This window comes from Bolinopsis microptera, chromosome 2, assembly GCF_026151205.1.
Source record: "Bolinopsis microptera isolate Bmic1 chromosome 2, MBARI_Bmic_1.0, whole genome shotgun sequence".
Lineage (NCBI taxonomy): Eukaryota > Metazoa > Ctenophora > Tentaculata > Lobata > Bolinopsidae > Bolinopsis > Bolinopsis microptera.
Window position 1 is genome coordinate 17,150,897 of NC_087073.1, and position 26,669 is coordinate 17,177,565.

Sequence of the window (26,669 nt, forward strand, 5' to 3'; positions counted from 1 at the left end):
TGCGTATTTTTACTTTATCTGTTGTGTCAAATTATTTGCGCATAACGACCCAAGTAACGACATCATTTCACCTCAGTTCCGAAGCGAACCAACGTAGCAAAGATGCTAGCAAGAGACGTTTTACCCGCTAGATTAGGTCCCCAAAAGGACGAGTCACGTGACACTGCCTACTGCAGTTACAGCCAGTTCTCCATCAGAGACTTCGAGGATATCCGGCAGAGTGAAACAGTGGAGCAGTTCATCACCCGGAAGCTGCAGTTCCCAGAGTGTCATGACTTCGCTTTTGAGATTTTTGATGATATTTACATGGTGTCTAATTATCTAAATGAGTATCTGGAGATGAATCCGAGGGTGTCTGTCACTACTGCAGCTGGGAATAGATTCGAGGTGAGATTTTCATATTGCGTTTCAAAGAAGTCTAGAAGTGAACCACCATTCATTTTGCTGCTATAAACAAACACCCTGGGCGGGAGCTTTGTTAACAATGAATTGTTGAATTTAAAGTAGCCAATCCTCAACGTCCTACCCTCTCCTCAGATAAATCAAGGAACTAAGCAGCTGAGAAGAACCAACAACCCCTACACCCGCGAGAGATACACGCGCCTCATCTCAATAGTGACCAACAGTAACAGTAACAGTACGGACATGTTGACGGTAACCAATGTGACTAACCGGAACTCAAGAGACATGTTCGAGTTGTCTCAGGTTATCTACCATTTACAGAGTAACTCCTACCCACTCATGCTATCTATTGAGATTCCAGCTTTTGAGCTGGAGAAAATCATTGAGGTTAGTTTTTCTGAAGAGCTATTTTTTCTGGTAGCTCAATACTGGTTTAGTGCCGCAAAATGTGTCAGAGACTATAATTTTAATTTTGTTGGTGGCTATAAGTTGAAACTTTTCTTTTTAAAGTTCTTCACTTCCTTGATTTTCGATAAAGGGGCAAAAGCGGTAACTGGTGCTGGATTTTTTTTTCATTGCCGATGAGATTGAAAACTGAGATCACTTCCTAACTCAATTTCAATCTTTGTATATTTTCCAGTGGCCTTTTAGAAATTTACGAAAAGCGCTGGGAGGTCGCCGATATCTAGTTGACGAGAACGGTTTCATCATAGCGACTGACGGAGATAATAACGAAGGGCAACACATAGGTAGGTTTTTACAGTATTTCTCAATTTAACCGTGGATTTAAATAAGTGTTTAGGTATTTATTAAATATAATAATATGATCTATCAAATACATCAAAATGCAACAGAAATTACAGACACAATTAATTTCGAGTTTTTGTGAATCAAAAGTTGCAGTGCCAACGGTCACTGGTACTGAATCGGATCGTGGTGACGAAACAGTGGTTTAAATTTAACAAATGGAACCCAGTACAAATCTAATATTGCAAGCATGATATTGCAAGCATGAAAAGAATCAGGTTGAAATGTTCATGACGTTCGAACGGTTCTTTAATCATTTACCTTTTAGTAAGACAGTGGTTTAATTTGGTAACCATGGTGATTGGCTTAAGATTCTAGCATATTGAATTTGCGGCAACAAATGGATTTCCGGATGCAGCTGCATGCAGTAACGAGAAACTGTTTATTTGATTATATTAAAAAATAATGAAATCGTGATAATCCTCTTTTATTTATGATCAGCAAAACTGTACCCAATACTAACGAAGGAGTTGCTAGCGAAGGGTATATTCAACTACTTCAACCACACTGAATGCTACTTCAGCTGTGAAGATTACTATCCTAAAGACACTATCCAGATACGAAGCGCGGCTGAGTCAAGTACGTTAGTTACCATAGTATTAAAGTAACACTACCATAAAAGGCAATGTTTGTGTTTTTATACCCTTAAGATAGTATACAGATACAAAGTGCAGCCGAGTAAACTTAAAGTTCGTGTCAATGGTTAGAGAACGCGTGGTCTTGGAGCTGATTATATTATGAACCATAAAATACGATCGAACACAGGTAATTAGTTTGATCTCGTGTAATTACTTAATTACGGTTCTTTAACTTCCATCGGTTCATATCAACACAGTTCTACACAACGTCGATGGATCACTAATGAAATTTGAAAGATCAAATCACGTTTTCGACTGAAGTTACGTTAATAGAGTCAAAGTTATTCGTTGCCCTCAGAATTTCTCCTTAATTAATGAACTCTTTCTCTAGATTTGGGCATAAAATACAAAACCATATGATTTCGTATAGATATAAATTCAACCGAAACAATTGATTGTCTAATGTATGCCCAGCAGTATCATAGCTTTGATAACTATGTGAATATCTAGACCTTTAGAAGAAAACAGTGTCCATGATGTGTTCACTCTCCGAGCCTATAAAGCGTTCGTTGTTGTTGATTGCAGTCGGTAATATGGGCGATGAAGCTTCAATACCCAATCTTTTAACAACAGGACCCTCTTACGAGGAGTATCTTAACTGAAAAGGGTAAAATACCCAAGGTCTATTCTGCTGCTGTAGTATTGTATAGTCATCACAATAAATATGTTTCTTTTCGGTAATGCAGTACCATATGCATCTGATGCAATCACCGTCGTTCTAACAACAGTCTTTACTCTTTATCAGTGAACAGGTACCTCCCATATCACTCCGCAAAAGCCGTAATGAATCTAGTGTTATCCACAGCATCTTTGGTGGCAAAATTGATGTCGAATTTTTGGTTTTTCATACTGAATCCTTCATCCTTACTTTTAGTATCAAGGTAAGAGTTTCACCCCTATTTTTTTCACTTCTTCAAAATGTCGTTGTTTGTTGAGATAATTTAACGAATGTATGTTCTCTCTAAATTATGAACATTTTCCACAGCATGCCGGACTCTGCTACCCAATTTAATGAAGACTGGAAATCTATCAAGATAAATCTAACTTGCTGTCACGTCCATCCCTTCATGTCTCGAAACTTCTCTGTTATGGTGGACCAAGGAAGCAACCTTCAGCAGGATGAAACCTGCACCAAATCATACAAGTGGGTAGTCCATTTTGATTTAGTAATTTTTTGGAGTCAGTTTTAATAATAGTGATAATACAGATTACGCAGAGGGCACCGTTGGCGTTATTATCTTTGGATTTTGATTTACAATTCTACCATTTTGGATCTATGAGTAATGAGATCAATCGCATACAATGTCCTTATTCGTTATTTTACTAATTCTTGGTAAATCTTCTGGTCGTCAATAAACCAACACTTTTCCTGTTCAGGTACAACACAGTACCAAACACTAATCTCCTCTTCGTGTGGGCCTACTGCACAGACGACCTGTGCACGTGCGAGGAGCCCGAGTATAACCTAGAGACTATCATAAACCAAGTGCTAAACCCGTGTACGGAGTGTGATGAGAACTACAACCCTGTCTCTCATTGTACAAAGGATTTACCAGACGGTATGAGACAGAGGGACAGAAGTGGGGCTTTGAAGGGGGGTCTTTCAGGGGGTGTCATGATACTTTTGTTAGCTGGGGTGGTTTATTGTAGCATTCAGAATAGAGTTCACATCTCCGATTGTTCCTCGTGGGTTTTACTTTTTGTACTCCAGTTTTGTAATTGTAATTTATATTGATATTGTTTGGATTTCGATGTTATCGGTGCTATTTGTGAGAAGGAAATCTTTAGCCTTTTCAGATTTGTGTTTTATTCAATTGAATTGGCTGTTTTTTACTTAATTAACCTTTTCAAAATACAAAAGATTGAAAACAATTTGAGCCATGAAAGGGGCTGTTTAATGTCTACTACTTTTTCAAAAGTGAATGATAGAACTCTATGTTAAGTTTTCAATCAATTACAAAGTGCCAACAAGAGCAATGAATCCACGAATATTCTCTTCGCCAGTAGGAATGATCTGAAATGTTGGTTAAAATGTTACGATTTAATTTTGAAATTCAAACGGATCATCAAATTTGTAAGTGAGTTTCGCTCGTACTTCTCATAGAAATCTACGAAAGCTAAAAGATTAAAGCTCCAACTGCTAAATGATTTGGTTAACCGCAAAGTGCCCAACTAGATGTAATAACCACGAGCACAACCAGGTAACAAGTAAAAATAACGGCAGTTTCCCACCTGGAAGAATCATGACAGCAATAATCCCATGCTACAAGGTTTAAGTGCCATGACTGGATTTTAAAGTTGGGAAACCATCCCTACTTCCACTTGTTACCTCGTTAAGACCCTGAGTCCCCCAAAGGTCACGTGATACTGACCTGGGAAGTGGGAAGTCTGAACCCGTATCTGCCAGTATCCCTGAGCTCGATAGTGTAGGAGTTAACAACCCCCTCCAGATAGATCCAGTCTGCAGAGGAGCCGCTAGTCGGGTAGAGCTCTACACTCCTGATGTTCCGGTACACTTTGCCGTGTGACTCTGAAGAGGAGGTGGCGGGTTAGAGTACCTGTGTAGGAGTTGTAGAGTGTGGTGTTAGAGTACCTGTGTAGGAGTTGTAGAGTGTGGTGTTAGAGGACCTGTGTAAGAGTTGTAGAGTGTGGTGTTAGAGGACCTGTGTAGGAGTTGTAGAGTGTGGTGTTAGAGGACCTGTGTAGGAGTTGTAGAGTGTGGTGTTAGAGGACCTGTGTAGGAGTTGTAGAGTGTGGTGTTAGAGTACCTGTGTAGGAGTTGTAGAGTGTGGTGTTAGAGGACCTGTGTAAGAGTTGTAGAGTGTGGTGTTAGAGGACCTGTGTAGGAGTTGTAGAGTGTGGTGTTAGAGTACCTGTGTAGGAGTTGTAGAGTGTGGTGTTAGAGTACCTGTGTAGGAGTTGTAGAGTGTGGTGTTAGAGGACCTGTGTAAGAGTTGTAGAGTGTGGTGTTAGAGGACCTGTGTAGGAGTTGTAGAGTGTGGTGTTAGAGTACCTGTGTAGGAGTTGTAGAGTGTGGTGTTAGAGGACCTGTGTAGGAGTTGTAGAGTGTGGTGTTAGAGGACCTGTGTAGGAGTTGTAGAGTGAGGTGTTAGAGGACCTGTGTAGGAGTTGTACTTGTAGAGTGAGGTGTTAGAGGACCTGTGTAGGAGTTGTAGAGTGTGGTGTTAGAGGACCTGTGTAAGAGTTGTAGAGTGTGGTGTTAGAGGACCTGTGTAGGAGTTGTAGAGTGTGGTGTTAGAGGACCTGTGTAGGAGTTGTAGAGTGTGGTGTTAGAGGACCTGTGTAGGAGTTGTAGAGTGTGGTGTTAGAGGACCTGTGTAGGAGTTGTAGAGTGTGGTGTTAGAGTACCTGTGTAGGAGTTGTAGAGTATGGTGTTAGAGGACCTGTGTAAGAGTTGTAGAGTGTGGTGTTAGAGGACCTGTGTAAGAGTTGTAGAGTGTGGTGTTAGAGGACCTGTGTAGGAGTTGTAGAGTGTGGTGTTAGAGGACCTGTGTAGGAGTTGTAGAGTGTGGTGTTAGAGGACCTGTGTAGGAGTTGTAGAGTGTGGTGTTAGAGGACCTGTGTAAGAGTTGTAGAGTGTGGTGTTAGAGAACCTGTGTAGGAGTTGTACTTGTAGAGTGTGGTCTTAGAGGACCTGTGTAAGAGTTGTAGAGTGTGGTGTTAGAGGACCTGTGTAGGAGTTGTAGAGTGTGGTGTTAGAGGACCTGTGTAGGAGTTGTAGAGTGAGGTGATAGAGGACCTGTGTAGGAATTGTACTTGTAGAGTGTGGTGTTAGAGGACCTGTGTAGGAGTTGTAGAGTGTGGTGTTAGAGGACCTGTGTAGGAGTTGTAGAGTGTGGTGTTAGAGGACCTGTGTAGGAGTTGTAGAGTGTGGTGTTAGAGGACCTGTGTAGGAGTTGTACTTGTAGAGTGAGGTGTTAGAAGACCTGTGTAGGAGTTGTACTTGTAGAGTGTGGTCTTGGAGGACCTGTGTAAGAGTTGTAGAGTGTGGTGTTAGAGGACCTGTGTAGGAGTTGTACTTGTAGAGTGTGGTGTTAGAGGACCTGTGTAGGAGTTGTACTTGAGAAGTGTGGTGTTAGAGGACCTGTGTAGGAGTTGTAGAGTGTGGTGTTAGAGGACCTGTGTAGGAGTTGTAGAGTGTGGTGTTAGAGGACCTGTGTAGGAGTTGTAGAGTGTGGTGTTAGAGGACCTGTGTAGGAGTTGTAGAGTGTGGTGTTAGAGGACCTGTGTAGGAGTTGTAGAGTGTGGTGTTAGAGGACCTGTGTAGGAGTTGTAGAGTGTGGTGTTAGAGGACCTGTGTAGGAGTTGTAGAGTGTGGTGTTAGAGGACCTGTGTAGGAGTTGTAGAGTGTGGTGTTAGAGGACCTGTGTAGGAGTTGTAGAGTGTGGTGTTAGAGTACCTGTGTAGGAGTTGTAGAGTGTGGTGTTAGAGGACCTGTGTAAGAGTTGTAGAGTGTGGTGTTAGAGGACCTGTGTAAGAGTTGTAGAGTGTGGTGTTAGAGGACCTGTGTAGGAGTTGTAGAGTGTGGTGTTAGAGGACCTGTGTAGGAGTTGTAGAGTGTGGTGTTAGAGGACCTGTGTAGGAGTTGTAGAGTGTGGTGTTAGAGGACCTGTGTAAGAGTTGTAGAGTGTGGTGTTAGAGGACCTGTGTAAGAGTTGTAGAGTGTGGTGTTAGAGGACCTGTGTAGGAGTTGTAGAGTGTGGTGTTAGAGGACCTGTGTAGGAGTTGTAGAGTGTGGTGTTAGAGGACCTGTGTAGGAGTTGTACTTGTAGAGTGAGGTGTTAGAAGACCTGTGTAGGAGTTGTACTTGTAGAGTGTGGTCTTGGAGGACCTGTGTAAGAGTTGTAGAGTGTGGTGTTAGAGGACCTGTGTAGGAGTTGTACTTGTAGAGTGTGGTGTTAGAGGACCTGTGTAGGAGTTGTACTTGAGAAGTGTGGTGTTAGAGGACCTGTGTAGGAGTTGTAGAGTGTGGTGTTAGAGGACCTGTGTAGGAGTTGTAGAGTGTGGTGTTAGAGGACCTGTGTAGGAGTTGTAGAGTGTGGTGTTAGAGGACCTGTGTAGGAGTTGTAGAGTGTGGTGTTAGAGGACCTGTGTAGGAGTTGTAGAGTGTGGTGTTAGAGGACCTGTGTAGGAGTTGTAGAGTGTGGTGTTAGAGGACCTGTGTAGGAGTTGTAGAGTGTGGTGTTAGAGGACCTGTGTAGGAGTTGTAGAGTGTGGTGTTAGAGGACCTGTGTAGGAGTTGTAGAGTGTGGTGTTAGAGTACCTGTGTAGGAGTTGTAGAGTGTGGTGTTAGAGGACCTGTGTAAGAGTTGTAGAGTGTGGTGTTAGAGGACCTGTGTAAGAGTTGTAGAGTGTGGTGTTAGAGGACCTGTGTAGGAGTTGTAGAGTGTGGTGTTAGAGGACCTGTGTAGGAGTTGTAGAGTGTGGTGTTAGAGGACCTGTGTAGGAGTTGTAGAGTGTGGTGTTAGAGGACCTGTGTAAGAGTTGTAGAGTGTGGTGTTAGAGGACCTGTGTAGGAGTTGTACTTGTAGAGTGTGGTCTTAGAGGACCTGTGTAAGAGTTGTCGAGTGTGGTGTTAGAGGACCTGTGTAGGAGTTGTAGAGTGTGGTGTTAGAGGACCTGTGTAGGAGTTGTAGAGTGAGGTGATAGAGGACCTGTGTAGGAGTTGTACTTGTAGAGTGTGGTGTTAGAGGACCTGTGTAGGAGTTGTAGACTGTGGTGTTAGAGGACCTGTGTAAGAGTTGTAGAGTGTGGTGTTAGAGGACCTGTGTAGGAGTTGTACTTGTAGAGTGTGGTGTTAGAGGACCTGTGTAGGAGTTGTAGAGTGTGGTGTTAGAGGACCTGTGTAAGAGTTGTAGAGTGTGGTGTTAGAGGACCTGTGTAGGAGTTGTAGAGTGTGGTGTTAGAGGACCTGTGTAGGAGTTGTAGAGTGTGGTGTTAGAGGACCTGTGTAGGAGTTGTAGAGTGTGGTGTTAGAGGACCTGTGTAAGAGTTGTAGAGTGTGGTGTTAGAGGACCTGTGTAGGAGTTGTACTTGTAGAGTGTGGTCTTAGAGGACCTGTGTAAGAGTTGTAGAGTGTGGTGTTAGAGGACCTGTGTAGGAGTTGTAGAGTGTGGTGTTAGAGGACCTGTGTAAGAGTTGTAGAGTGTGGTGTTAGAGGACCTGTGTAGGAGTTGTACTTGTAGAGTGTGGTGTTAGAGGACCTGTGTAGGAGTTGTAGAGTGTGGTGTTAGAGGACCTGTGTAGGAGTTGTAGAGTGTGGTGTTAGAGGACCTGTGTAGGAGTTGTAGAGTGTGGTGTTAGAGGACCTGTGTAAGAGTTGTAGAGTGTGGTGTTAGAGGACCTGTGTAGGAGTTGTACTTGTAGAGTGTGGTCTTAGAGGACCTGTGTAAGAGTTGTCGAGTGTGGTGTTAGAGGACCTGTGTAGGAGTTGTAGAGTGTGGTGTTAGAGGACCTGTGTAGGAGTTGTAGAGTGAGGTGATAGAGGACCTGTGTAGGAGTTGTACTTGTAGAGTGTGGTGTTAGAGGACCTGTGTAGGAGTTGTAGACTGTGGTGTTAGAGGACCTGTGTAAGAGTTGTAGAGTGTGGTGTTAGAGGACCTGTGTAGGAGTTGTACTTGTAGAGTGTGGTGTTAGAGGACCTGTGTAGGAGTTGTAGAGTGTGGTGTTAGAGGACCTGTGTAAGAGTTGTAGAGTGTGGTGTTAGAGGACCTGTGTAGGAGTTGTAGAGTGTGGTGTTAGAGGACCTGTGTAGGAGTTGTAGAGTGTGGTGTTAGAGGACCTGTGTAGGAGTTGTAGAGTGTGGTGTTAGAGGACCTGTGTAAGAGTTGTAGAGTGTGGTGTTAGAGGACCTGTGTAGGAGTTGTACTTGTAGAGTGTGGTCTTAGAGGACCTGTGTAAGAGTTGTAGAGTGTGGTGTTAGAGGACCTGTGTAGGAGTTGTAGAGTGTGGTGTTAGAGGACCTGTGTAAGAGTTGTAGAGTGTGGTGTTAGAGGACCTGTGTAGGAGTTGTACTTGTAGAGTGTGGTGTTAGAGGACCTGTGTAGGAGTTGTACTTGTAGAGTGAGGTGTTAGAGGACCTGTGTAGGAGTTGTAGAGTGAGGTGATAGAGGACCTGTGTAGGAGTTGTACTTGTAGAGTGTGGTGTTAGAGGACCTGTGTAGGAGTTGTAGACTGTGGTGTTAGAGGACCTGTGTAAGAGTTGTAGAGTGTGGTGTTAGAGGACCTGTGTAGGAGTTGTACTTGTAGAGTGTGGTGTTAGAGGACCTGTGTAGGAGTTGTACTTGTAGAGTGAGGTGTTAGAGGACCTGTGTAGGAGTTGTACTTGTAGAGTGTGGTCTTGGAGGACCTGTGTAAGAGTTGTAGAGTGTGGTGTTAGAGGACCTGTGTAGGAGTTGTACTTGTAGAGTGTGGTGTTAGAGGACCTGTGTAGGAGTTGTACTTGAGAAGTGTGGTGTTAGAGGACCTGTGTAGGAGTTGTAGAGTGTGGTGTTAGAGGACCTGTGTAGGAGTTGTAGAGTGTGGTGTTAGAGGACCTGTGTAGGAGTTGTAGAGTGTGGTGTTAGAGGACCTGTGTAGGAGTTGTAGAGTGTGGTGTTAGAGGACCTGTGTAGGAGTTGTAGAGTGTGGTGTTAGAGGACCTGTGTAGGAGTTGTAGAGTGTGGTGTTAGAGGACCTGTGTAGGAGTTGTAGAGTGAGGTGTTAGAGGACCTGTGTAGGAGTTGTAGAGTGTGGTGTTAGAGGACCTGTGTAGGAGTTGTAGAGTGTGGTGTTAGAGGACCTGTGTAAGAGTTGTAGAGTGTGGTGTTAGAGGACCTGTGTAGGAGTTGTACTTGTAGAGTGTGGTGTTAGAGGACCTGTGTAGGAGTTGTAGAGTGTGGTGTTAGAGTACCTTTGTAAGAGTTGTAGAGTGAGGTGTTAGAGGACCTGTGTAGGAGTTGTACTTGTAGAGTGTGGTCTTAGAGGACCTGTGTAAGAGTTGTAGAGTGTGGTGTTAGAGGACCTGTGTAGGAGTTGTACTTGTAGAGTGTGGTGTTAGAGGACCTGTGTAGGAGTTGTACTTGTAGAGTGTGGTGTTAGAGGACCTGTGTAGGAGTTGTACTTGTAGAATGAGGTGTTAGAGGACCTGTGTAGGAGTTGTACTTGTAGAGTGTGGTCTTAGAGGACCTGTGTTAGAGTTGTAGAGTGAGGTGTTAGAGGACCTGTGTAGGAGTTGTACTTGTAGAGTGTTGTGTTAGAGGACCTGTGTAGGAGTTGTAGAGTGTGGTGTTAGAGGACCTGTGTAGGAGTTGTAGAGTGTGGTGTTAGAGGACCTGTGTAGGAGTTGTAGAGTGTGGTGTTAGAGTACCTGTGTAGGAGTTGTAGAGTGTGGTGTTAGAGGACCTGTATAGGAGTTGTAGAGTGTGGTGTTAGAGGACCTGTGTAGGAGTTGTAGAGTGTGGTGTTAGAGGACCTGTGTAGGAGTTGTAGAGTGTGGTGTTAGAGGACCTGTGTAAGAGTTGTAGATTGTGGTGTTAGAGGACCTGTGTATGAGTTGTACTTGTAGAGTGTGGTGTTAGAGGACCTGTGTAGGAGTTGTAGAGTGTGGTGTTAGAGGACCTGTGTAGGAGTTGTAGAGTGTGGTGTTAGAGGACCTGTGTAGGAGTTGTAGAGTGTGGTGTTAGAGGACCTGTGTAGGAGTTGTAGAGTGTGGTGTTAGAGGACCTGTGTAGGAGTTGTACTTGTAGAGTGTGGTGTTAGAGGACCTGTGTAGGAGTTGTAGAGTGTGGTGTTAGAGGACCTGTGTAGGAGTTGTAGAGTGAGGTGTTAGAGGACCTGTGTAAGAGTTGTACTTGTAGAGTGTGGTGTTAGAGGACCTGTGTAGGAGTTGTACTTGTAGAGTGTGGTGTTAGAGGACCTGTGTAGGAGTTGTAGAGTGTGGTGTTAGAGGACCTGTGTAGGAGTTGTAGAGTGTGGTGTTAGAGGACCTGTGTAGGAGTTGTAGAGTGAGGTGTTAGAGGACCTGTGTAGGAGTTGTAGAGTGAGGTGTTAGAGGACCTGTGTAGGAGTTGTAGAGTGTGGTGTTAGAGGACCTGTGTAGGAGTTGTAGAGTGTGGTGTTAGAGGACCTGTGTAGGAGTTGTAGAGTGTGGTGTTAGAGGACCTGTGTAGGAGTTGTAGAGTGTGGTGTTAGAGGACCTGTGTAGGAGTTGTAGAGTGTGGTGTTAGAGGACCTGTGTAAGAGTTGTAGAGTGTGGTGTTAGAGGACCTGTGTAGGAGTTGTAGAGTGTGGTGTTAGAGGACCTGTGTAGGAGTTGTAGAGTGTGGTGTTAGAGGACCTGTGTAGGAGTTGTAGAGTGTGGTGTTAGAGGACCTGTGTAGGAGTTGTAGAGTGAGGTGTTAGAGGACCTGTGTAGGAGTTGTAGAGTGTGGTGTTAGAGGACCTGTGTAAGAGTTGTAGAGTGTGGTGTTAGAGGACCTGTGTAGGAGTTGTACTTGTAGAGTGTGGTGTTAGAGGACCTGTGTAGGAGTTGTACTTGAGAAGTGTGGTGTTAGAGGACCTGTGTAGGAGTTGTAGAGTGTGGTGTTAGAGGACCTGTGTAGGAGTTGTAGAGTGTGGTGTTAGAGGACCTGTGTAGGAGTTGTAGAGTGTGGTGTTAGAGGACCTGTGTAGGAGTTGTAGAGTGTGGTGTTAGAGGACCTGTGTAGGAGTTGTAGAGTGTGGTGTTAGAGGACCTGTGTAGGAGTTGTAGAGTGTGGTGTTAGAGGACCTGTGTAGGAGTTGTAGAGTGTGGTGTTAGAGGACCTGTGTAGGAGTTGTAGAGTGTGGTGTTAGAGGACCTGTGTAGGAGTTGTAGAGTGTGGTGTTAGAGTACCTGTGTAGGAGTTGTAGAGTGTGGTGTTAGAGGACCTGTGTAAGAGTTGTAGAGTGTGGTGTTAGAGGACCTGTGTAAGAGTTGTAGAGTGTGGTGTTAGAGGACCTGTGTAGGAGTTGTAGAGTGTGGTGTTAGAGGACCTGTGTAGGAGTTGTAGAGTGTGGTGTTAGAGGACCTGTGTAGGAGTTGTAGAGTGTGGTGTTAGAGGACCTGTGTAAGAGTTGTAGAGTGTGGTGTTAGAGGACCTGTGTAGGAGTTGTACTTGTAGAGTGTGGTCTTAGAGGACCTGTGTAAGAGTTGTCGAGTGTGGTGTTAGAGGACCTGTGTAGGAGTTGTAGAGTGTGGTGTTAGAGGACCTGTGTAGGAGTTGTAGAGTGAGGTGATAGAGGACCTGTGTAGGAGTTGTACTTGTAGAGTGTGGTGTTAGAGGACCTGTGTAGGAGTTGTAGACTGTGGTGTTAGAGGACCTGTGTAAGAGTTGTAGAGTGTGGTGTTAGAGGACCTGTGTAGGAGTTGTACTTGTAGAGTGTGGTGTTAGAGGACCTGTGTAGGAGTTGTAGAGTGTGGTGTTAGAGGACCTGTGTAAGAGTTGTAGAGTGTGGTGTTAGAGGACCTGTGTAGGAGTTGTAGAGTGTGGTGTTAGAGGACCTGTGTAGGAGTTGTAGAGTGTGGTGTTAGAGGACCTGTGTAGGAGTTGTAGAGTGTGGTGTTAGAGGACCTGTGTAAGAGTTGTAGAGTGTGGTGTTAGAGGACCTGTGTAGGAGTTGTACTTGTAGAGTGTGGTCTTAGAGGACCTGTGTAAGAGTTGTAGAGTGTGGTGTTAGAGGACCTGTGTAGGAGTTGTAGAGTGTGGTGTTAGAGGACCTGTGTAAGAGTTGTAGAGTGTGGTGTTAGAGGACCTGTGTAGGAGTTGTACTTGTAGAGTGTGGTGTTAGAGGACCTGTGTAGGAGTTGTAGAGTGTGGTGTTAGAGGACCTGTGTAGGAGTTGTAGAGTGTGGTGTTAGAGGACCTGTGTAGGAGTTGTAGAGTGTGGTGTTAGAGGACCTGTGTAAGAGTTGTAGAGTGTGGTGTTAGAGGACCTGTGTAGGAGTTGTACTTGTAGAGTGTGGTCTTAGAGGACCTGTGTAAGAGTTGTCGAGTGTGGTGTTAGAGGACCTGTGTAGGAGTTGTAGAGTGTGGTGTTAGAGGACCTGTGTAGGAGTTGTAGAGTGAGGTGATAGAGGACCTGTGTAGGAGTTGTACTTGTAGAGTGTGGTGTTAGAGGACCTGTGTAGGAGTTGTAGACTGTGGTGTTAGAGGACCTGTGTAAGAGTTGTAGAGTGTGGTGTTAGAGGACCTGTGTAGGAGTTGTACTTGTAGAGTGTGGTCTTAGAGGACCTGTGTAAGAGTTGTAGAGTGTGGTGTTAGAGGACCTGTGTAGGAGTTGTAGAGTGTGGTGTTAGAGGACCTGTGTAAGAGTTGTAGAGTGTGGTGTTAGAGGACCTGTGTAGGAGTTGTACTTGTAGAGTGTGGTGTTAGAGGACCTGTGTAGGAGTTGTACTTGTAGAGTGAGGTGTTAGAGGACCTGTGTAGGAGTTGTAGAGTGAGGTGATAGAGGACCTGTGTAGGAGTTGTACTTGTAGAGTGTGGTGTTAGAGGACCTGTGTAGGAGTTGTAGACTGTGGTGTTAGAGGACCTGTGTAAGAGTTGTAAAGTGTGGTGTTAGAGGACCTGTGTAGGAGTTGTACTTGTAGAGTGTGGTGTTAGAGGACCTGTGTAGGAGTTGTACTTGTAGAGTGAGGTGTTAGAGGACCTGTGTAGGAGTTGTACTTGTAGAGTGTGGTCTTGGAGGACCTGTGTAAGAGTTGTAGAGTGTGGTGTTAGAGGACCTGTGTAGGAGTTGTACTTGTAGAGTGTGGTGTTAGAGGACCTGTGTAGGAGTTGTACTTGAGAAGTGTGGTGTTAGAGGACCTGTGTAGGAGTTGTAGAGTGTGGTGTTAGAGGACCTGTGTAGGAGTTGTAGAGTGTGGTGTTAGAGGACCTGTGTAGGAGTTGTAGAGTGTGGTGTTAGAGGACCTGTGTAGGAGTTGTAGAGTGTGGTGTTAGAGGACCTGTGTAGGAGTTGTAGAGTGTGGTGTTAGAGGACCTGTGTAGGAGTTGTAGAGTGTGGTGTTAGAGGACCTGTGTAGGAGTTGTAGAGTGAGGTGTTAGAGGACCTGTGTAGGAGTTGTAGAGTGTGGTGTTAGAGGACCTGTGTAAGAGTTGTAGAGTGTGGTGTTAGAGGACCTGTGTAGGAGTTGTACTTGTAGAGTGTGGTGTTAGAGGACCTGTGTAGGAGTTGTAGAGTGTGGTGTTAGAGTACCTTTGTAAGAGTTGTAGAGTGAGGTGTTAGAGGACCTGTGTAGGAGTTGTACTTGTAGAGTGTGGTCTTAGAGGACCTGTGTAAGAGTTGTAGAGTGTGGTGTTAGAGGACCTGTGTAGGAGTTGTACTTGTAGAGTGTGGTGTTAGAGGACCTGTGTAGGAGTTGTACTTGTAGAGTGTGGTGTTAGAGGACCTGTGTAGGAGTTGTACTTGTAGAGTGAGGTGTTAGAGGACCTGTGTAGGAGTTGTACTTGTAGAGTGTGGTCTTAGAGGACCTGTGTTAGAGTTGTAGAGTGAGGTGTTAGAGGACCTGTGTAGGAGTTGTACTTGTAGAGTGTTGTGTTAGAGGACCTGTGTAGGAGTTGTAGAGTGTGGTGTTAGAGGACCTGTGTAGGAGTTGTAGAGTGTGGTGTTAGAGGACCTGTGTAGGAGTTGTAGAGTGTGGTGTTAGAGTACCTGTGTAGGAGTTGTAGAGTGTGGTGTTAGAGGACCTGTATAGGAGTTGTAGAGTGTGGTGTTAGAGGACCTGTGTAGGAGTTGTAGAGTGTGGTGTTAGAGGACCTGTGTAGGAGTTGTAGAGTGTGGTGTTAGAGGACCTGTGTAAGAGTTGTAGAGTGTGGTGTTAGAGGACCTGTGTATGAGTTGTACTTGTAGAGTGTGGTGTTAGAGGACCTGTGTAGGAGTTGTAGAGTGTGGTGTTAGAGGACCTGTGTAGGAGTTGTAGAGTGTGGTGTTAGAGGACCTGTGTAGGAGTTGTAGAGTGTGGTGTTAGAGGACCTGTGTAGGAGTTGTAGAGTGTGGTGTTAGAGGACCTGTGTAGGAGTTGTACTTGTAGAGTGTGGTGTTAGAGGACCTGTGTAGGAGTTGTAGAGTGTGGTGTTAGAGGACCTGTGTAGGAGTTGTAGAGTGAGGTGTTAGAGGACCTGTGTAAGAGTTGTACTTGTAGAGTGTGGTGTTAGAGGACCTGTGTAGGAGTTGTACTTGTAGAGTGTGGTGTTAGAGGACCTGTGTAGGAGTTGTAGAGTGTGGTGTTAGAGGACCTGTGTAGGAGTTGTAGAGTGTGGTGTTAGAGGACCTGTGTAGGAGTTGTAGAGTGAGGTGTTAGAGGACCTGTGTAGGAGTTGTAGAGTGAGGTGTTAGAGGACCTGTGTAGGAGTTGTAGAGTGTGGTGTTAGAGGACCTGTGTAGGAGTTGTAGAGTGTGGTGTTAGAGGACCTGTGTAGGAGTTGTAGAGTGTGGTGTTAGAGGACCTGTGTAGGAGTTGTAGAGTGTGGTGTTAGAGGACCTGTGTAGGAGTTGTAGAGTGTGGTGTTAGAGGACCTGTGTAAGAGTTGTAGAGTGTGGTGTTAGAGGACCTGTGTAGGAGTTGTAGAGTGTGGTGTTAGAGGACCTGTGTAGGAGTTGTAGAGTGTGGTGTTAGAGGACCTGTGTAGGAGTTGTAGAGTGTGGTGTTAGAGGACCTGTGTAGGAGTTGTAGAGTGAGGTGTTAGAGGACCTGTGTAGGAGTTGTAGAGTGTGGTGTTAGAGGACCTGTGTAGGAGTTGTAGAGTGTGGTGTTAGAGGACCTGTGTAGGAGTTGTACTTGTAGAGTGTGGTGTTAGAGGACCTGTGTAGGAGTTGTAGAGTGTGGTGTTAGAGGACCTGTGTAGGAGTTGTAGAGTGAGGTGTTAGAGGACCTGTGTAGGAGTTGTAGAGTGTGGTGTTAGAGTACCTGTGTAGGAGTTGTAGAGTTTGGTGTTAGAGGACCTGTGTAGGAGTTGTAGAGTGTGGTGTTAGAGGACCTGTGTAGGAGTTGTAGAGTGTGGTGTTAGAGGACCTGTGTAGGAGTTGTAGAGTGTGGTGTTAGAGGACCTGTGTAAGAGTTGTAGAGTGTGGTGTTAGAGTACCTGTGTAGAAGTTGTAGAGTGTGGTGTTAGAGGACCTGTGTAGGAGTTGTAGAGTGTGGTGTTAGAGGACCTGTGTAGGAGTTGTAGAGTGTGGTGTTAGAGGACCTGTGTAAGAGTTGTAGAGTGTGGTGTTAGAGGACCTGTGTAGGAGTTGTACTTGTAGAGTGTGGTGTTAGAGGACCTGTGTAGGAGTTGTACTTGTAGAGTGAGGTGTTAGAGGACCTGTGTAAGAGTTGTAGAGTGTGCAATAGTTACATAAAATGGTCATGATATGAGTGGAGCCCCAGCCGATTATGATTGTAATGTTTGACGGTAAGATCTTATTATATCTCAGGTAAGCCACGGAAATGAAAAGTCTTCTGAGCTGGATTGGGCTGGATAAATCATTTGACCCAGCCTGGTACTAAAATTAGAACACTTTTTGATTTAAGCTCAGTTTAAAGCCCTTTCAATTTATTGTTAGCAATCAAATTTTACTCACTCTTAATAGCATCGACAACAGCTTTTCCGGCAGCGTCATGAATTGCATGGTCTTTTGGTGGGGTTCGGTCGAATCCAATCGGTTTCAAGAAGAGTTGAGAGTAAGAGTGGAAACTCAGGTAAAGCTTGACATTGCTGAATGATTCTAATTTAATTATGTACAGTACTTTGCTGCGCCAGACTGCAGATTTATTAAAATTTCAACCTAGAGACACAGCGCCAGCTTGCTGAATGATTGAACATTTTACCTTTCATAAAATACGTAGACTGTGCTGTATGTGACCGTATAATTGCCCTGGTTTGAGTAGTGGTCGCTATGTGCAGCTTGCAATAAAAGCAGCAACACCTATCTAAATCAAAATAAAATAAATATTAAACCATCAAATATTAACAATTTTGTATAAACATTACCCTAATTTGAGACTCAAATAAAAGTTTATCCCACACACTAATGTATAAACATTACCCTAATTTGAGACTCAAATAAAAGTATATCCCACACACTGACCTTTTGTGTTTGAGAAGGTAATCCCGCATAGCCTGGGTATTCTTCTCAGAGAAAGCCTTCTTTCCTGGGTAAACATCACTACAAGGGTTACTGCTCACTCCTTGACGTCCGAAATCAGCATCAAAGTTCCTGAAATTACGTTAATGAAACCACACGAAGCATTAAAAAATCTGGAATTGCTGAGGTATGGTTAGCTCTTACGGATTCACTACTGCATGTAAAATGCGGCTGCAACTCCTTTGTGTGTTATGAAATGAAATGATGCAAGGATCCTAACATCAATAACGAAGCTGACTGGGCAGCTACTGAAACTCAGTACCTCTTTACATTCCATACCTGTTAGGGTCAATGCCATAGCACTGCCCGTAGTAGCAGCTTCCGTCCGGTCGAGTGTAACCGTATTTACAGCCGGATGGTCGTCTTGTCTTCCTCCACATCCTGAGTTTAAATGTTTTGCTCAAACTTGTTTTTGTAGCTATCAAACCAAGAAATGAATTAAGTCTTACCATTTAGACTATTTCATTGAATATTATTTTGTGACTATTTATAGATCATGGTTTAGATAACGAAATGTTTGCTACACGGTTGATATACCAGATTTCGATTATTCACAATGAATAACGAATATGTGTACAGTAAAACCCCGATTTACCGGAGAGTTTAGGGAAAGGAAAGAGCCGCGGCAAATTGGGTCGAGGTAAATCAGGATATATCAGATTTGAGTTATGTGTACCTGTTGTGGGTCCTGGAGTACTCGTATCCATCAGGGTTGCTCATTGGTAAGATGACAAACTGGTAGGTGTCTAGCATGGATGTCACCTGATATAATTTTTATAATCTCTGTCTTTGTCACGAGTGGTTTTATTATTTACTAAAAACTGCTGCGAATAAGAGAGCAGCTATTCTAAGGGAATTGTAACTTGAACAATCAGTACTAAAATATAGATAATATCTTGCCACTAGGCGCCCAGCTTAGCCTAACTACTAACTATTTTAACAGTTAAACGGAGAACGGCTATTTTAAAGTTTTAATTGTAACCTGAGATTTTAGTCCGGTGTCGATCTCTGAGAGAAGACTGTTAGCAATGTAGAGGACAGTGTGAGATGAGATCCACTCCCGAGCGTGGATACCTCCATCTATCCAGATCATAGGTTTACTGTCAGCGTTAGCGAGGTCGTTGCTTATCCTGATCACCTGAGCTCATGTATTGCCGTTAATGTTTCGATTTTTTATTATGAATTGATGATGAAATATTATGAAGTGTCTGTGTTGATACTTTTATACTTTGGTTAAGGATTTCTGATTTCAATGTACCGACGGACTGCTGACAGAGGTGGATATTTGTTAAAAGAAAATGAGTTATCTTCAGCAGAAAATGAAAAGTTCTAACCTTCATGTCTCTGCCCTCGTAAGAAGTTCCGATACTGAAAGTCTCAGCTTTGTCAGGATGTCGAGACACTAGCGCGTCCAGATGGGAGTGCTGGTACTTAACTGCGTAGTAGTTCCTGAAGTCGAATACTCCGGGAACAGCCTGTAGTATCTCCAATCTCTCCTCCTCGATATCAGCTCCTACGTCATGACTCAAAACCTACATAAGACATGGTTTTTTATATGGGGCTGTGCATGAAACAAAGCAGTTTTATAATGTAAAATCAGTCTCATCGTTTTAAAAGCCATGACTTTCAAACGGACTGACGTTTTTGACCATGAAAGCGGTATTTCCAAACATTACCTGATACTTAGCATTAGCTCCATCAAGGTTGCCCTTTACACCAGGGTGCTCCAGAGGGCTCACAAGAATATCGATCTGTTCTCCAAGACCTTCGTCCATGATGGAGATAACTTCAGTTTCCACCATTAACTTTACCAGTTCCTTAAGACCCTCCGACTCCAGCGCCACGCGAAGTGTCTAAATGGTACGATGGAAATCATCAACAGATTAACCAGAAAAAAAGTGCATTTTAATAATTGGTTTTGTAATTAAAATGAAACAAGACAAATAATTTTTACCTTGTATCCCGAATAATCAACAGGTTTATCCTCAGGCAGCCTTAAGGCTCCAGCCCCGACGATAAGAAGTGCTAGAAAAATCATCACGAGTTGATGACAACGAAAATCCTTTCAAATGTTCAATAAACTTAAAGGCTCTTGCTTCAGTCCTTTATACTGTCATGAAACTTTAATCCTACTGCCAGCTGAACCTCCTCCCAACGCTCACAAAGTTAAGGTGTGCGAATTAGATCAGCTTTCATTGTGATAATTTCACGGATTAGGATGGATTCTTTAAAGTAATGTGATTTTAGTAAAATTCAATAGTTATTCTGTCAAAATCTGCGCTAAGAGATTTTTCCTTTCACAACGTGCCTAACATCTGTTGAAGGTGTCATACAACAAATATATCTGGTATAAGTCACACACAAACTTTTCAAGGACTGTGGTTTGTAAAATCAGCTTAGGCTCTTTATACATGACGTAGCTTTCATAAACGTATCATACAAAATAAAACAAAGTAACAAAGAAGTGAGTTTCTTTGCGATTACAAATAGTTTTCATTTTCTGTTGATTACCTCTCAATACTAAGACAGTGTATTGTATCACACTGCTTCAATGTGTTATTTAGAACTAGTCGGATCAAACAATGATACTGAGAACTACAATTGATCTCCACTAACTATCTAATGTCGCAGTGTTTTGCTCAAATCTGGTGTAATAATTTTTTTTAACTGAGCTGATAAGACCGGTGACCGACAACTAGGAACCTCTCGTATCCAAGGATGTGAGCCGAGCATGCAATGGGAGTGATACAAGACATACAATCAGTAATCACAAGTACGAGAGTTGATCAGCTGTTAATATAATATACAACTGCACTTCTGGTATATAAGTATATATACTGAAACGTGAACATGAAGAGTATCGGTTTCAATTCAACATGCCTGCTTTCTCCAAATTCATCGAAGGACAGAGAGGATCTCAACAGCTGGTGGACACGGACGGGTACATCTACTCCAGAAAGAAGGCTAAAGATACAGCCATCTACTCTGCTTGGCGATGCTGGAAGCGCATCCCTCCTACCAAGTGTCCCAATCATGCCTACCTCAACCTGTCAGATAACTCTTTATCCCTTGGCTCCAAACTCCACAACCACCCTGCTTACAACGCTGCTCCACAGAAGTGTTAAGTCCTCTCCTCACTGAAGCGGAAAGCTGCTGAACAGCCCTTGTCGGTGACCCAGAATCGACCCAAGCCGACCGTGCAAGAGTACTATTGTGCTTTTCGGGAGCAGCAGGTAATCACAAAAAAAAAAAAAAAAAAAAAAAAAAAAAAAAAAAAAAAGTAATCACTGATTACCATATCGATTATCGATCGACTGGGTGTTCAGTGGGTGTTGGAAAAACGCCTTCTAAGAAAAGGATTAGAAGGAAAACTTCCGATGACCAGTTGTTCCATATCTGTTCCAAATACTCGGATCTTTGTCTTAATTAGTGCAGAAATATATACAGCACAGCAGTGAAATCAGTGGACACCTGAATGTTTAAAGTATCTCCAGAGGTTCCTAGTTGTCGGGGATATGTAATGATTAGTTCCTAGTTGTCGGAGCTGATTGGATTTCCCAAGCTTGCAGTTAATTAGTTAACTAGGTAAAATTGAAAGGTTCCTAGTTGTCCGTCAGCCATAAGAGTTCGCTGATCTTCTGAGATATTAGCTCCTTCCTTATCATCTGATTCATGGTAGAAGAGAGAAGCATCCACAGTCTGAAATTCCACAAGGTGATATATGTGAATACTCTATTTTAATTACCTTTTAAAAGTGGGTACGCTCGGACGCTCGGTTCACGCGGGTAATTTTCGCTAGGAGTACCGGGAAGAAACAACATTAAATTATATAGGACTCACACAATTTAGTACACTGGTATTTGCAGAGAAAAAAAACTTGTTCATGCTTAATAGTACAACTTTATTGAAAGGACAACATAGAAAAGTAACAATAAATAGTTGGTTTTAGTAACAATAAATAGTAGGTTTTTGTAACAATAAAATGTAACAAGAATTGCGCCGGTTAGCGGACGCTAGATTTCCATCGCCCGTAATTAATTACAATTAACAATCGTTTCATATTGGTTAAATTACCAAATTTCTTTGGGGCGTTACAGAGAACAAAATGGAGGGGTTGCCGTTGTCAATTATTTGAATCGAAAGTTAAACGACCGGACACCGTAGCGCAGCCTGTACGGTGATATGCATGATGCAGTTAAAAGGACATCTGTCCGACAGCGACTCTTGTCCGACTCAATATGTTACCAGAAAAAAAAGACATCTGTCCGAAATTGTGATCTAATTGCAATACGACACATTTCCATTTTCCAATTAGAGACATGATCTGAACTGAGATATGACCTGAGCTGAACTCTACCATAGTTTATTTTCATTTGATGTCAAAAATTGGACAATAGTTTAAATGTTATATAAATAACTGATCTCCATACCGATCTCCTGTGTGTAATGTAGGCTGTGATGTGATTGGCAGCTTGTTACAGCTTGTTAGTGTACGGCTAGCATGATCCTGTCCTCAAATAGTCAATCACGTATCGATGGATCAAATCTCAATGGATCAGATCTCAATGGATCAAATCAGCATTATATTAGGACTGTGGGAGCAACGTCACAAGATTACACGTGAGCTAGTGAAATACGAACGTGATCCGAAATTGCAAATGTGATCCGAAAGTTGGACAGATGTCGCCAAAAACGACTCCTATCTGACAGCGACTCTTGTCCGAAACCGGTAATTCGACTGTCGGACAGATGTCACCCAATCAAATCTGTGGTAGTTAATACAATGTGAATCATAATAAAATGTATCGTTCATTTCGTCTAAATATAATGAATCAATCTATTGGCAATCATGTTCAACATGATAGTCATAACATCATAATTTATACAACAACATAACGGATTACTAATATTGGGTTGCACCAAGCACCCACAACAAAATGAGAAGTTTGTATCGCATGAAGTTAACGAAAGCTTAAACGACAAATATCAATGCTGAATGCGAATCAAAATGTATAATAGCGAAAAGAGATATACATGCGCGCCGTACACGATTTATTAGCTCGATTCTTGGTATAGAGTACACCTTGACATAAAAGCATTGTAAAATGCGCGCGCGACCATCAAGAGATAATTTGTAAAGGAGCACGTGTTTGCGGAGGTTAATGCATGTTTTGCTTTGTGACACGACGAAAAACCTATACCCACTATACCCATTCTCAAATCCTACCACTTCTAACCATCTATTGCCTTTTTAGGCGATGGAAAAAATAAAAATTGTACGTTGAACTTAAAACTGTTCTGTATTGTGGTCGGCTGCTGCAATGTAATATATTGAGTGTTGAGTATTGAGATGCTTATATTATATTTATATGCTATTGTATAAAAAATGGATTTAAAGATCATTTGCTGGTATAAAAAAAAACGTCAAAAGAAATGGAAAAAATTCGGATTTTTGATGGTTTTGAATGCCTTCTAGCGTTCATATAAATGTCCGTTCATAATTATGTCCATTTATTTAATGTCCGTCTAAATAAGGTCCGATAAGGTAGTTTCATTCGTTTCCGTGGCAGTTAATATTCTCCAAAGAGCCGAATCTGGATTCAGGTGGCTGCACGACGGCCAAGTCCCCTCATTTTTAAGGGTCCCACGAAGATCAGATCATGTCACCAATTAGTGAAAATTTTGAAAAACTTAACTGAGGTACTAGCAAAATTGTAGCGCGATGCGTTACTGTGCCGCGCCGCGCACTCAATGAGGCTTCTCACAGATCGGCGAGATGCGCTAGTGCTACCAGCTACTGTGCCGCGCCGAGCTGAGATGAATTGACATCGTCAATTAATACTAGCAAAACTGCGCGTTTTGCTCTGTAAACACACTTTTTTAGAGATTTTACCAGTGTCTCCTCTAAATCAACTAATTTGTTCAATTTTAGGGAGGGGTGCAAAAAGGGGCGTCAACAGGGGGCGCATTTTCGGCGGGGCGGGGGGGGGGCACCAACAAGCAACGTTACGCCACTGATCACATCACTAATTATAGGTCACTAATTGTCGACATGATCTGATCTCCGTGGAACCCCTAATAATGGGTCCTCCCATTCAGGTAGGAGCTGAGCTTGAACCATTTCACGAAACTTCTCGCATGTACGCACATAGGTCATCAGCTTCTGTTCGATCTGAAACATTTGATTTCTCAGGTAAGTAAGTGAGCATTGTTCATTATATTACTGCTTCAAACCTCAAAATTTCAAACTATTTATTCAGTTAATTCAGCTGATTTTGAACATTATTTCAATATATTGTATTTGACCAAAACCCATAATCATGGGTAAAGTGTACCGCTGCCAGTGTCTCTCTTTTCCAAACAAAAGGAAATGATATTAATTTGAATAACCGTCCGCAAATGCAAATTGATACCGAGAATGAAATCGGTCGCTCGCTTTTTCCATTCGATCACGGCTTACGAATTGTAATAAAGCTTATTGAATGGAAAAAGCGAGCGACCGATTTCATTCTCGGTATCAATTTGCATTTGCGGACGGTTATTCAAATTAATATCATTTCCTTTTGTTTGGAAAAGAGAGACACTGGCAGCGGTACACTCTACCCATGATTATGGGTTTTGGTCAAATATCATCTCTTTTTGATTATAATTATGTCAGGATAATTTACAAAGCCGAAATGTAAACTCATAACTTCATTAATATTTATATTAATAATTAGGAGGTAATTTCATCGATTTCGAAATTTTACCTGACTGAATATGGCACTTTTTACTCATTCAAGTTGGCATTAAATTCATATATTTAATGCCATTTAAATATCGTGGGAAAGCAGAATATATTCGAAATCACGAATGAGCAAAATTCTCACCTTTCGCACGTGCAAACTTTGAGCGGACGTTGCGTGCGCATAAAATATTGAATGACCATCAATTTTTGCATAGTGATATTTAATATATAGTTTGATAAGCATGAAAAGTTTCAGAAGATTTCAAAAAGAACTTGGATCACAACGGGACTCCAAAGTTGATAAAAATGGTGAAAACAGCAATTTTCAGTAATTTTAGCAATTTTCTATCAATTTGGGCGTGTCCCCACGTGTGCAACTTTTCGATTTTCAACTTTAAAACTAGCCTATAACACAATTTAGACCTTTAGGAAGAAAAATTGAGCTCCACAACCCAAGGGATGGCCCAACACTAGAGAATACTAATTCACAACTTTTGTGTTTTTATAAAATTATTCTTCAAAAAAGCACTAACTTCAATAGCGAATATCTTTATGAAGGAGCAAGGTAGGAAACTTTTCCGGTAGATTTTCAGAATGCTTGAACAATTATCTAAGATAAAAATGTCCTCAGATTTTGAATAAAATTACTCCTTAATGGTGTTAAATCGATTTGAAAAGTTGTTATTTTATAAAAAATCAGGTTTTAAAAACACTTAACTTGATGACGTCATCAAGTGATGATGATGACGTTAAATTATTTTTCAATATAATGTAAACTAAAGTATAAACGATTATCTTTAAAACCTGTGGTTCGAAATGACTGTATCTTTTATACTTTTGAATCTACGGACACTTAAATGTAGGCTACAATTGACTGCCAAAAGCGTCTATATAACATACATATCTATATTATAATTTAAACTTGACGAAATTTCCCCGGCAACGGGGACATAGAAGAAAAAACACCGAAAATCGACCTCAAAATGACCCTCTGGTGAAATCAAACCCAGCTCGCAAATGGAGTTGAAACCTCGCCATTTTTAGCAGGGTTGTAGAAAAAGGATAGGAATAGGCTATAGCATTCTTAGAATTTTGATTTAGGCTTTAGTTTTTTTATAATTAACGTCGGAAGTGAGGTAAAATAACCGTTAGAATAATGTCGTTATTTCAGCAAAGGTTTACTGCGCTGTTGCGTAGCAACGTTAAAATGCACGTGCGCGAGCAAAAACATCTTAACTACGCGCGTTGTTATGCATGCTGTATGCTACGTCATAATTTCAAAACCAGCTCACATTTACGCTCACTGCTCACGCTATGACTTATATTCATAACATTGGTTGTGATTGGTATTTTTTGATGCGGTAAAAAGTATCGTTTTGGGAATCCGAATACTAACAACGCTGTCGCCATTGTTAGATAAATTCCATTATGTCTACAGTATAACAGAGCTATATGATGAAGAGAAATTAAAACATAACTGATTTTTAAAATTTCCTCGAACAAAGCTTTCGACTAGCGGGTTTCTAGTCTATATTATATTTTAAACTTGACGAAATTTCCCCGGCAACGGGGACATAGAAGAAAAAACACCGAAAATCGACCTCAAAATGACCCTCTGGTGAAGCCAAACCCAGCTCGCAAATGGAGTTGAAACCTCGCCATTTTTAGCAGGGTTGTAGAAAAAGGATAGGAATAGGCTATAGCATTCTTAGAATATTGATTTAGGCTTTAGATTTTTTATAATTAACGTCGGAAGTGAGGTTGAATAATCGTTAGAATAATGGCGTTATTTTAGCAACGATAAAAATGCACGTGCGCGAGCAACCACAGATTAACAACGCGCGTTGTTATGCTGTATGCTACGTCATAATTTCAAAACTAGCTCACATTTACGCTCACGCTATGACTTCTTATAACTTTGTTTGTGATTGCAATATTTTGATGCAGTAAAAAGTATCGAAACTTTTTTTTCGATACTAAATTCGCTAGAGCTACACACAATGCTGACATTACGCCGCGCACACACAATCAACAAAAATATTGTTGTTTTCTAATTACGCAAATAACTTTGCGCAGTTAAACATTTTAATTGCCTGGCAATAATTCAATTGACTGTCATTCTTGATTGAAATATCAAAATTTCACAACTAGCTCACATTTACCCTCATGACGCTATATACCTATATATATTTATAACTTTGGTTGTGATTGAAATTTTTTGATGCGGTAAAAAGTATCGTTTTGGGGCTATATGATGAAGAGAAATTAAAACATAACTTTAACTGATGCTTAAAATTTCCTCGAACAAAGCTTTCGACTAGCGGCGGGTTTCTAGTATACTATACTTCACGACAATCTGTTGTAAAACAGGGGTTCCAGAAAACCCATTTCCCGATACTCCTGAAACATGAAATTTTTTTACAGTCGATTTGGACAAGGTATAGACGCCCTGCAAAGTTTCAGATCTCTAACTCAATTTTAACATGGTTTTTAAGGCACCTGAATATGGCGATTTTGGGTTTTTTACCTAATTTCGTATAACATGCTGGCGCGTATTTTGCGCAAATTTCTTAAAAACCTCCACATAACTATTTCTTATTCCTGTCATCTTTAACATTGAATTAGAATGTTTTGAACTTAAATATACCTGCTGAACTACTTTCGATGAGTTTTAATGCTGGAAATTGAAAACAATAAAGGGGATATAATAGTATAGGGGGTAAATAGTGTTGTGAATATAAGGGCAACGGTTATGCTTGCCAGCATTGTGATAGCAATTAACTGGCTAATATAAAGTAACTCAGCGCAAAAACTGCTCATTTGTGCTTGAGGCGCTTTAAAATTTGCTTGTTTGCGCGCTTTAAACTTGAATTATATCACGATGATGTATTCGGTAATCGTACTGTAGTGCGACACGTACTCTAGTTCGACACGTACTCTAGTGCGAA

At 42.1% G+C, this 26,669-nt stretch overlaps 2 protein-coding genes across 3 annotated transcripts in view; one reads left to right on the plus strand and one right to left on the minus strand.

Annotated features, from left to right (window-relative positions):
• Positions 1 to 3,873, plus strand: part of LOC134811092 (uncharacterized) — a 29,356-nt gene extending 25,483 nt beyond the window's left edge. Inside the window, exons 14-20 of one of the 2 annotated variants that reach the window (XM_063817813.1) lie at positions 77 to 387; positions 538 to 789; positions 1,043 to 1,151; positions 1,651 to 1,788; positions 2,593 to 2,728; positions 2,833 to 2,991; positions 3,225 to 3,873. In XM_063817813.1, coding sequence (XP_063673883.1) covers positions 77 to 387; positions 538 to 789; positions 1,043 to 1,151; positions 1,651 to 1,788; positions 2,593 to 2,728; positions 2,833 to 2,991; positions 3,225 to 3,582 — 1,463 coding nt within the window. In that variant the 3' untranslated portion in view covers positions 3,583 to 3,873. Of the gene's footprint in view, positions 1 to 76; positions 388 to 537; positions 790 to 1,042; positions 1,152 to 1,650; positions 1,789 to 2,592; positions 2,729 to 2,832; positions 2,992 to 3,224 lie in introns of those variants that run through there. The other variant, XM_063817814.1, reaches the window with a different exon arrangement.
• Positions 3,701 to 19,125, minus strand: LOC134811094 (carboxypeptidase B-like). The gene is made up of 10 exons (XM_063817817.1): positions 18,949 to 19,125; positions 18,671 to 18,847; positions 18,329 to 18,526; positions 17,977 to 18,132; positions 17,671 to 17,756; positions 17,274 to 17,375; positions 16,938 to 17,066; positions 16,431 to 16,564; positions 4,220 to 4,377; positions 3,701 to 3,861 (listed from the first exon to the last, which is right to left on the minus strand). Exons 1-10 carry the CDS (start codon positions 19,030 to 19,032, stop codon positions 3,802 to 3,804), a joined length of 1,284 nt encoding a protein of 427 aa, XP_063673887.1. The 5' UTR covers positions 19,033 to 19,125; the 3' UTR covers positions 3,701 to 3,801.
• Between the last annotated feature and the right edge of the window lie 7,544 nt (positions 19,126 to 26,669).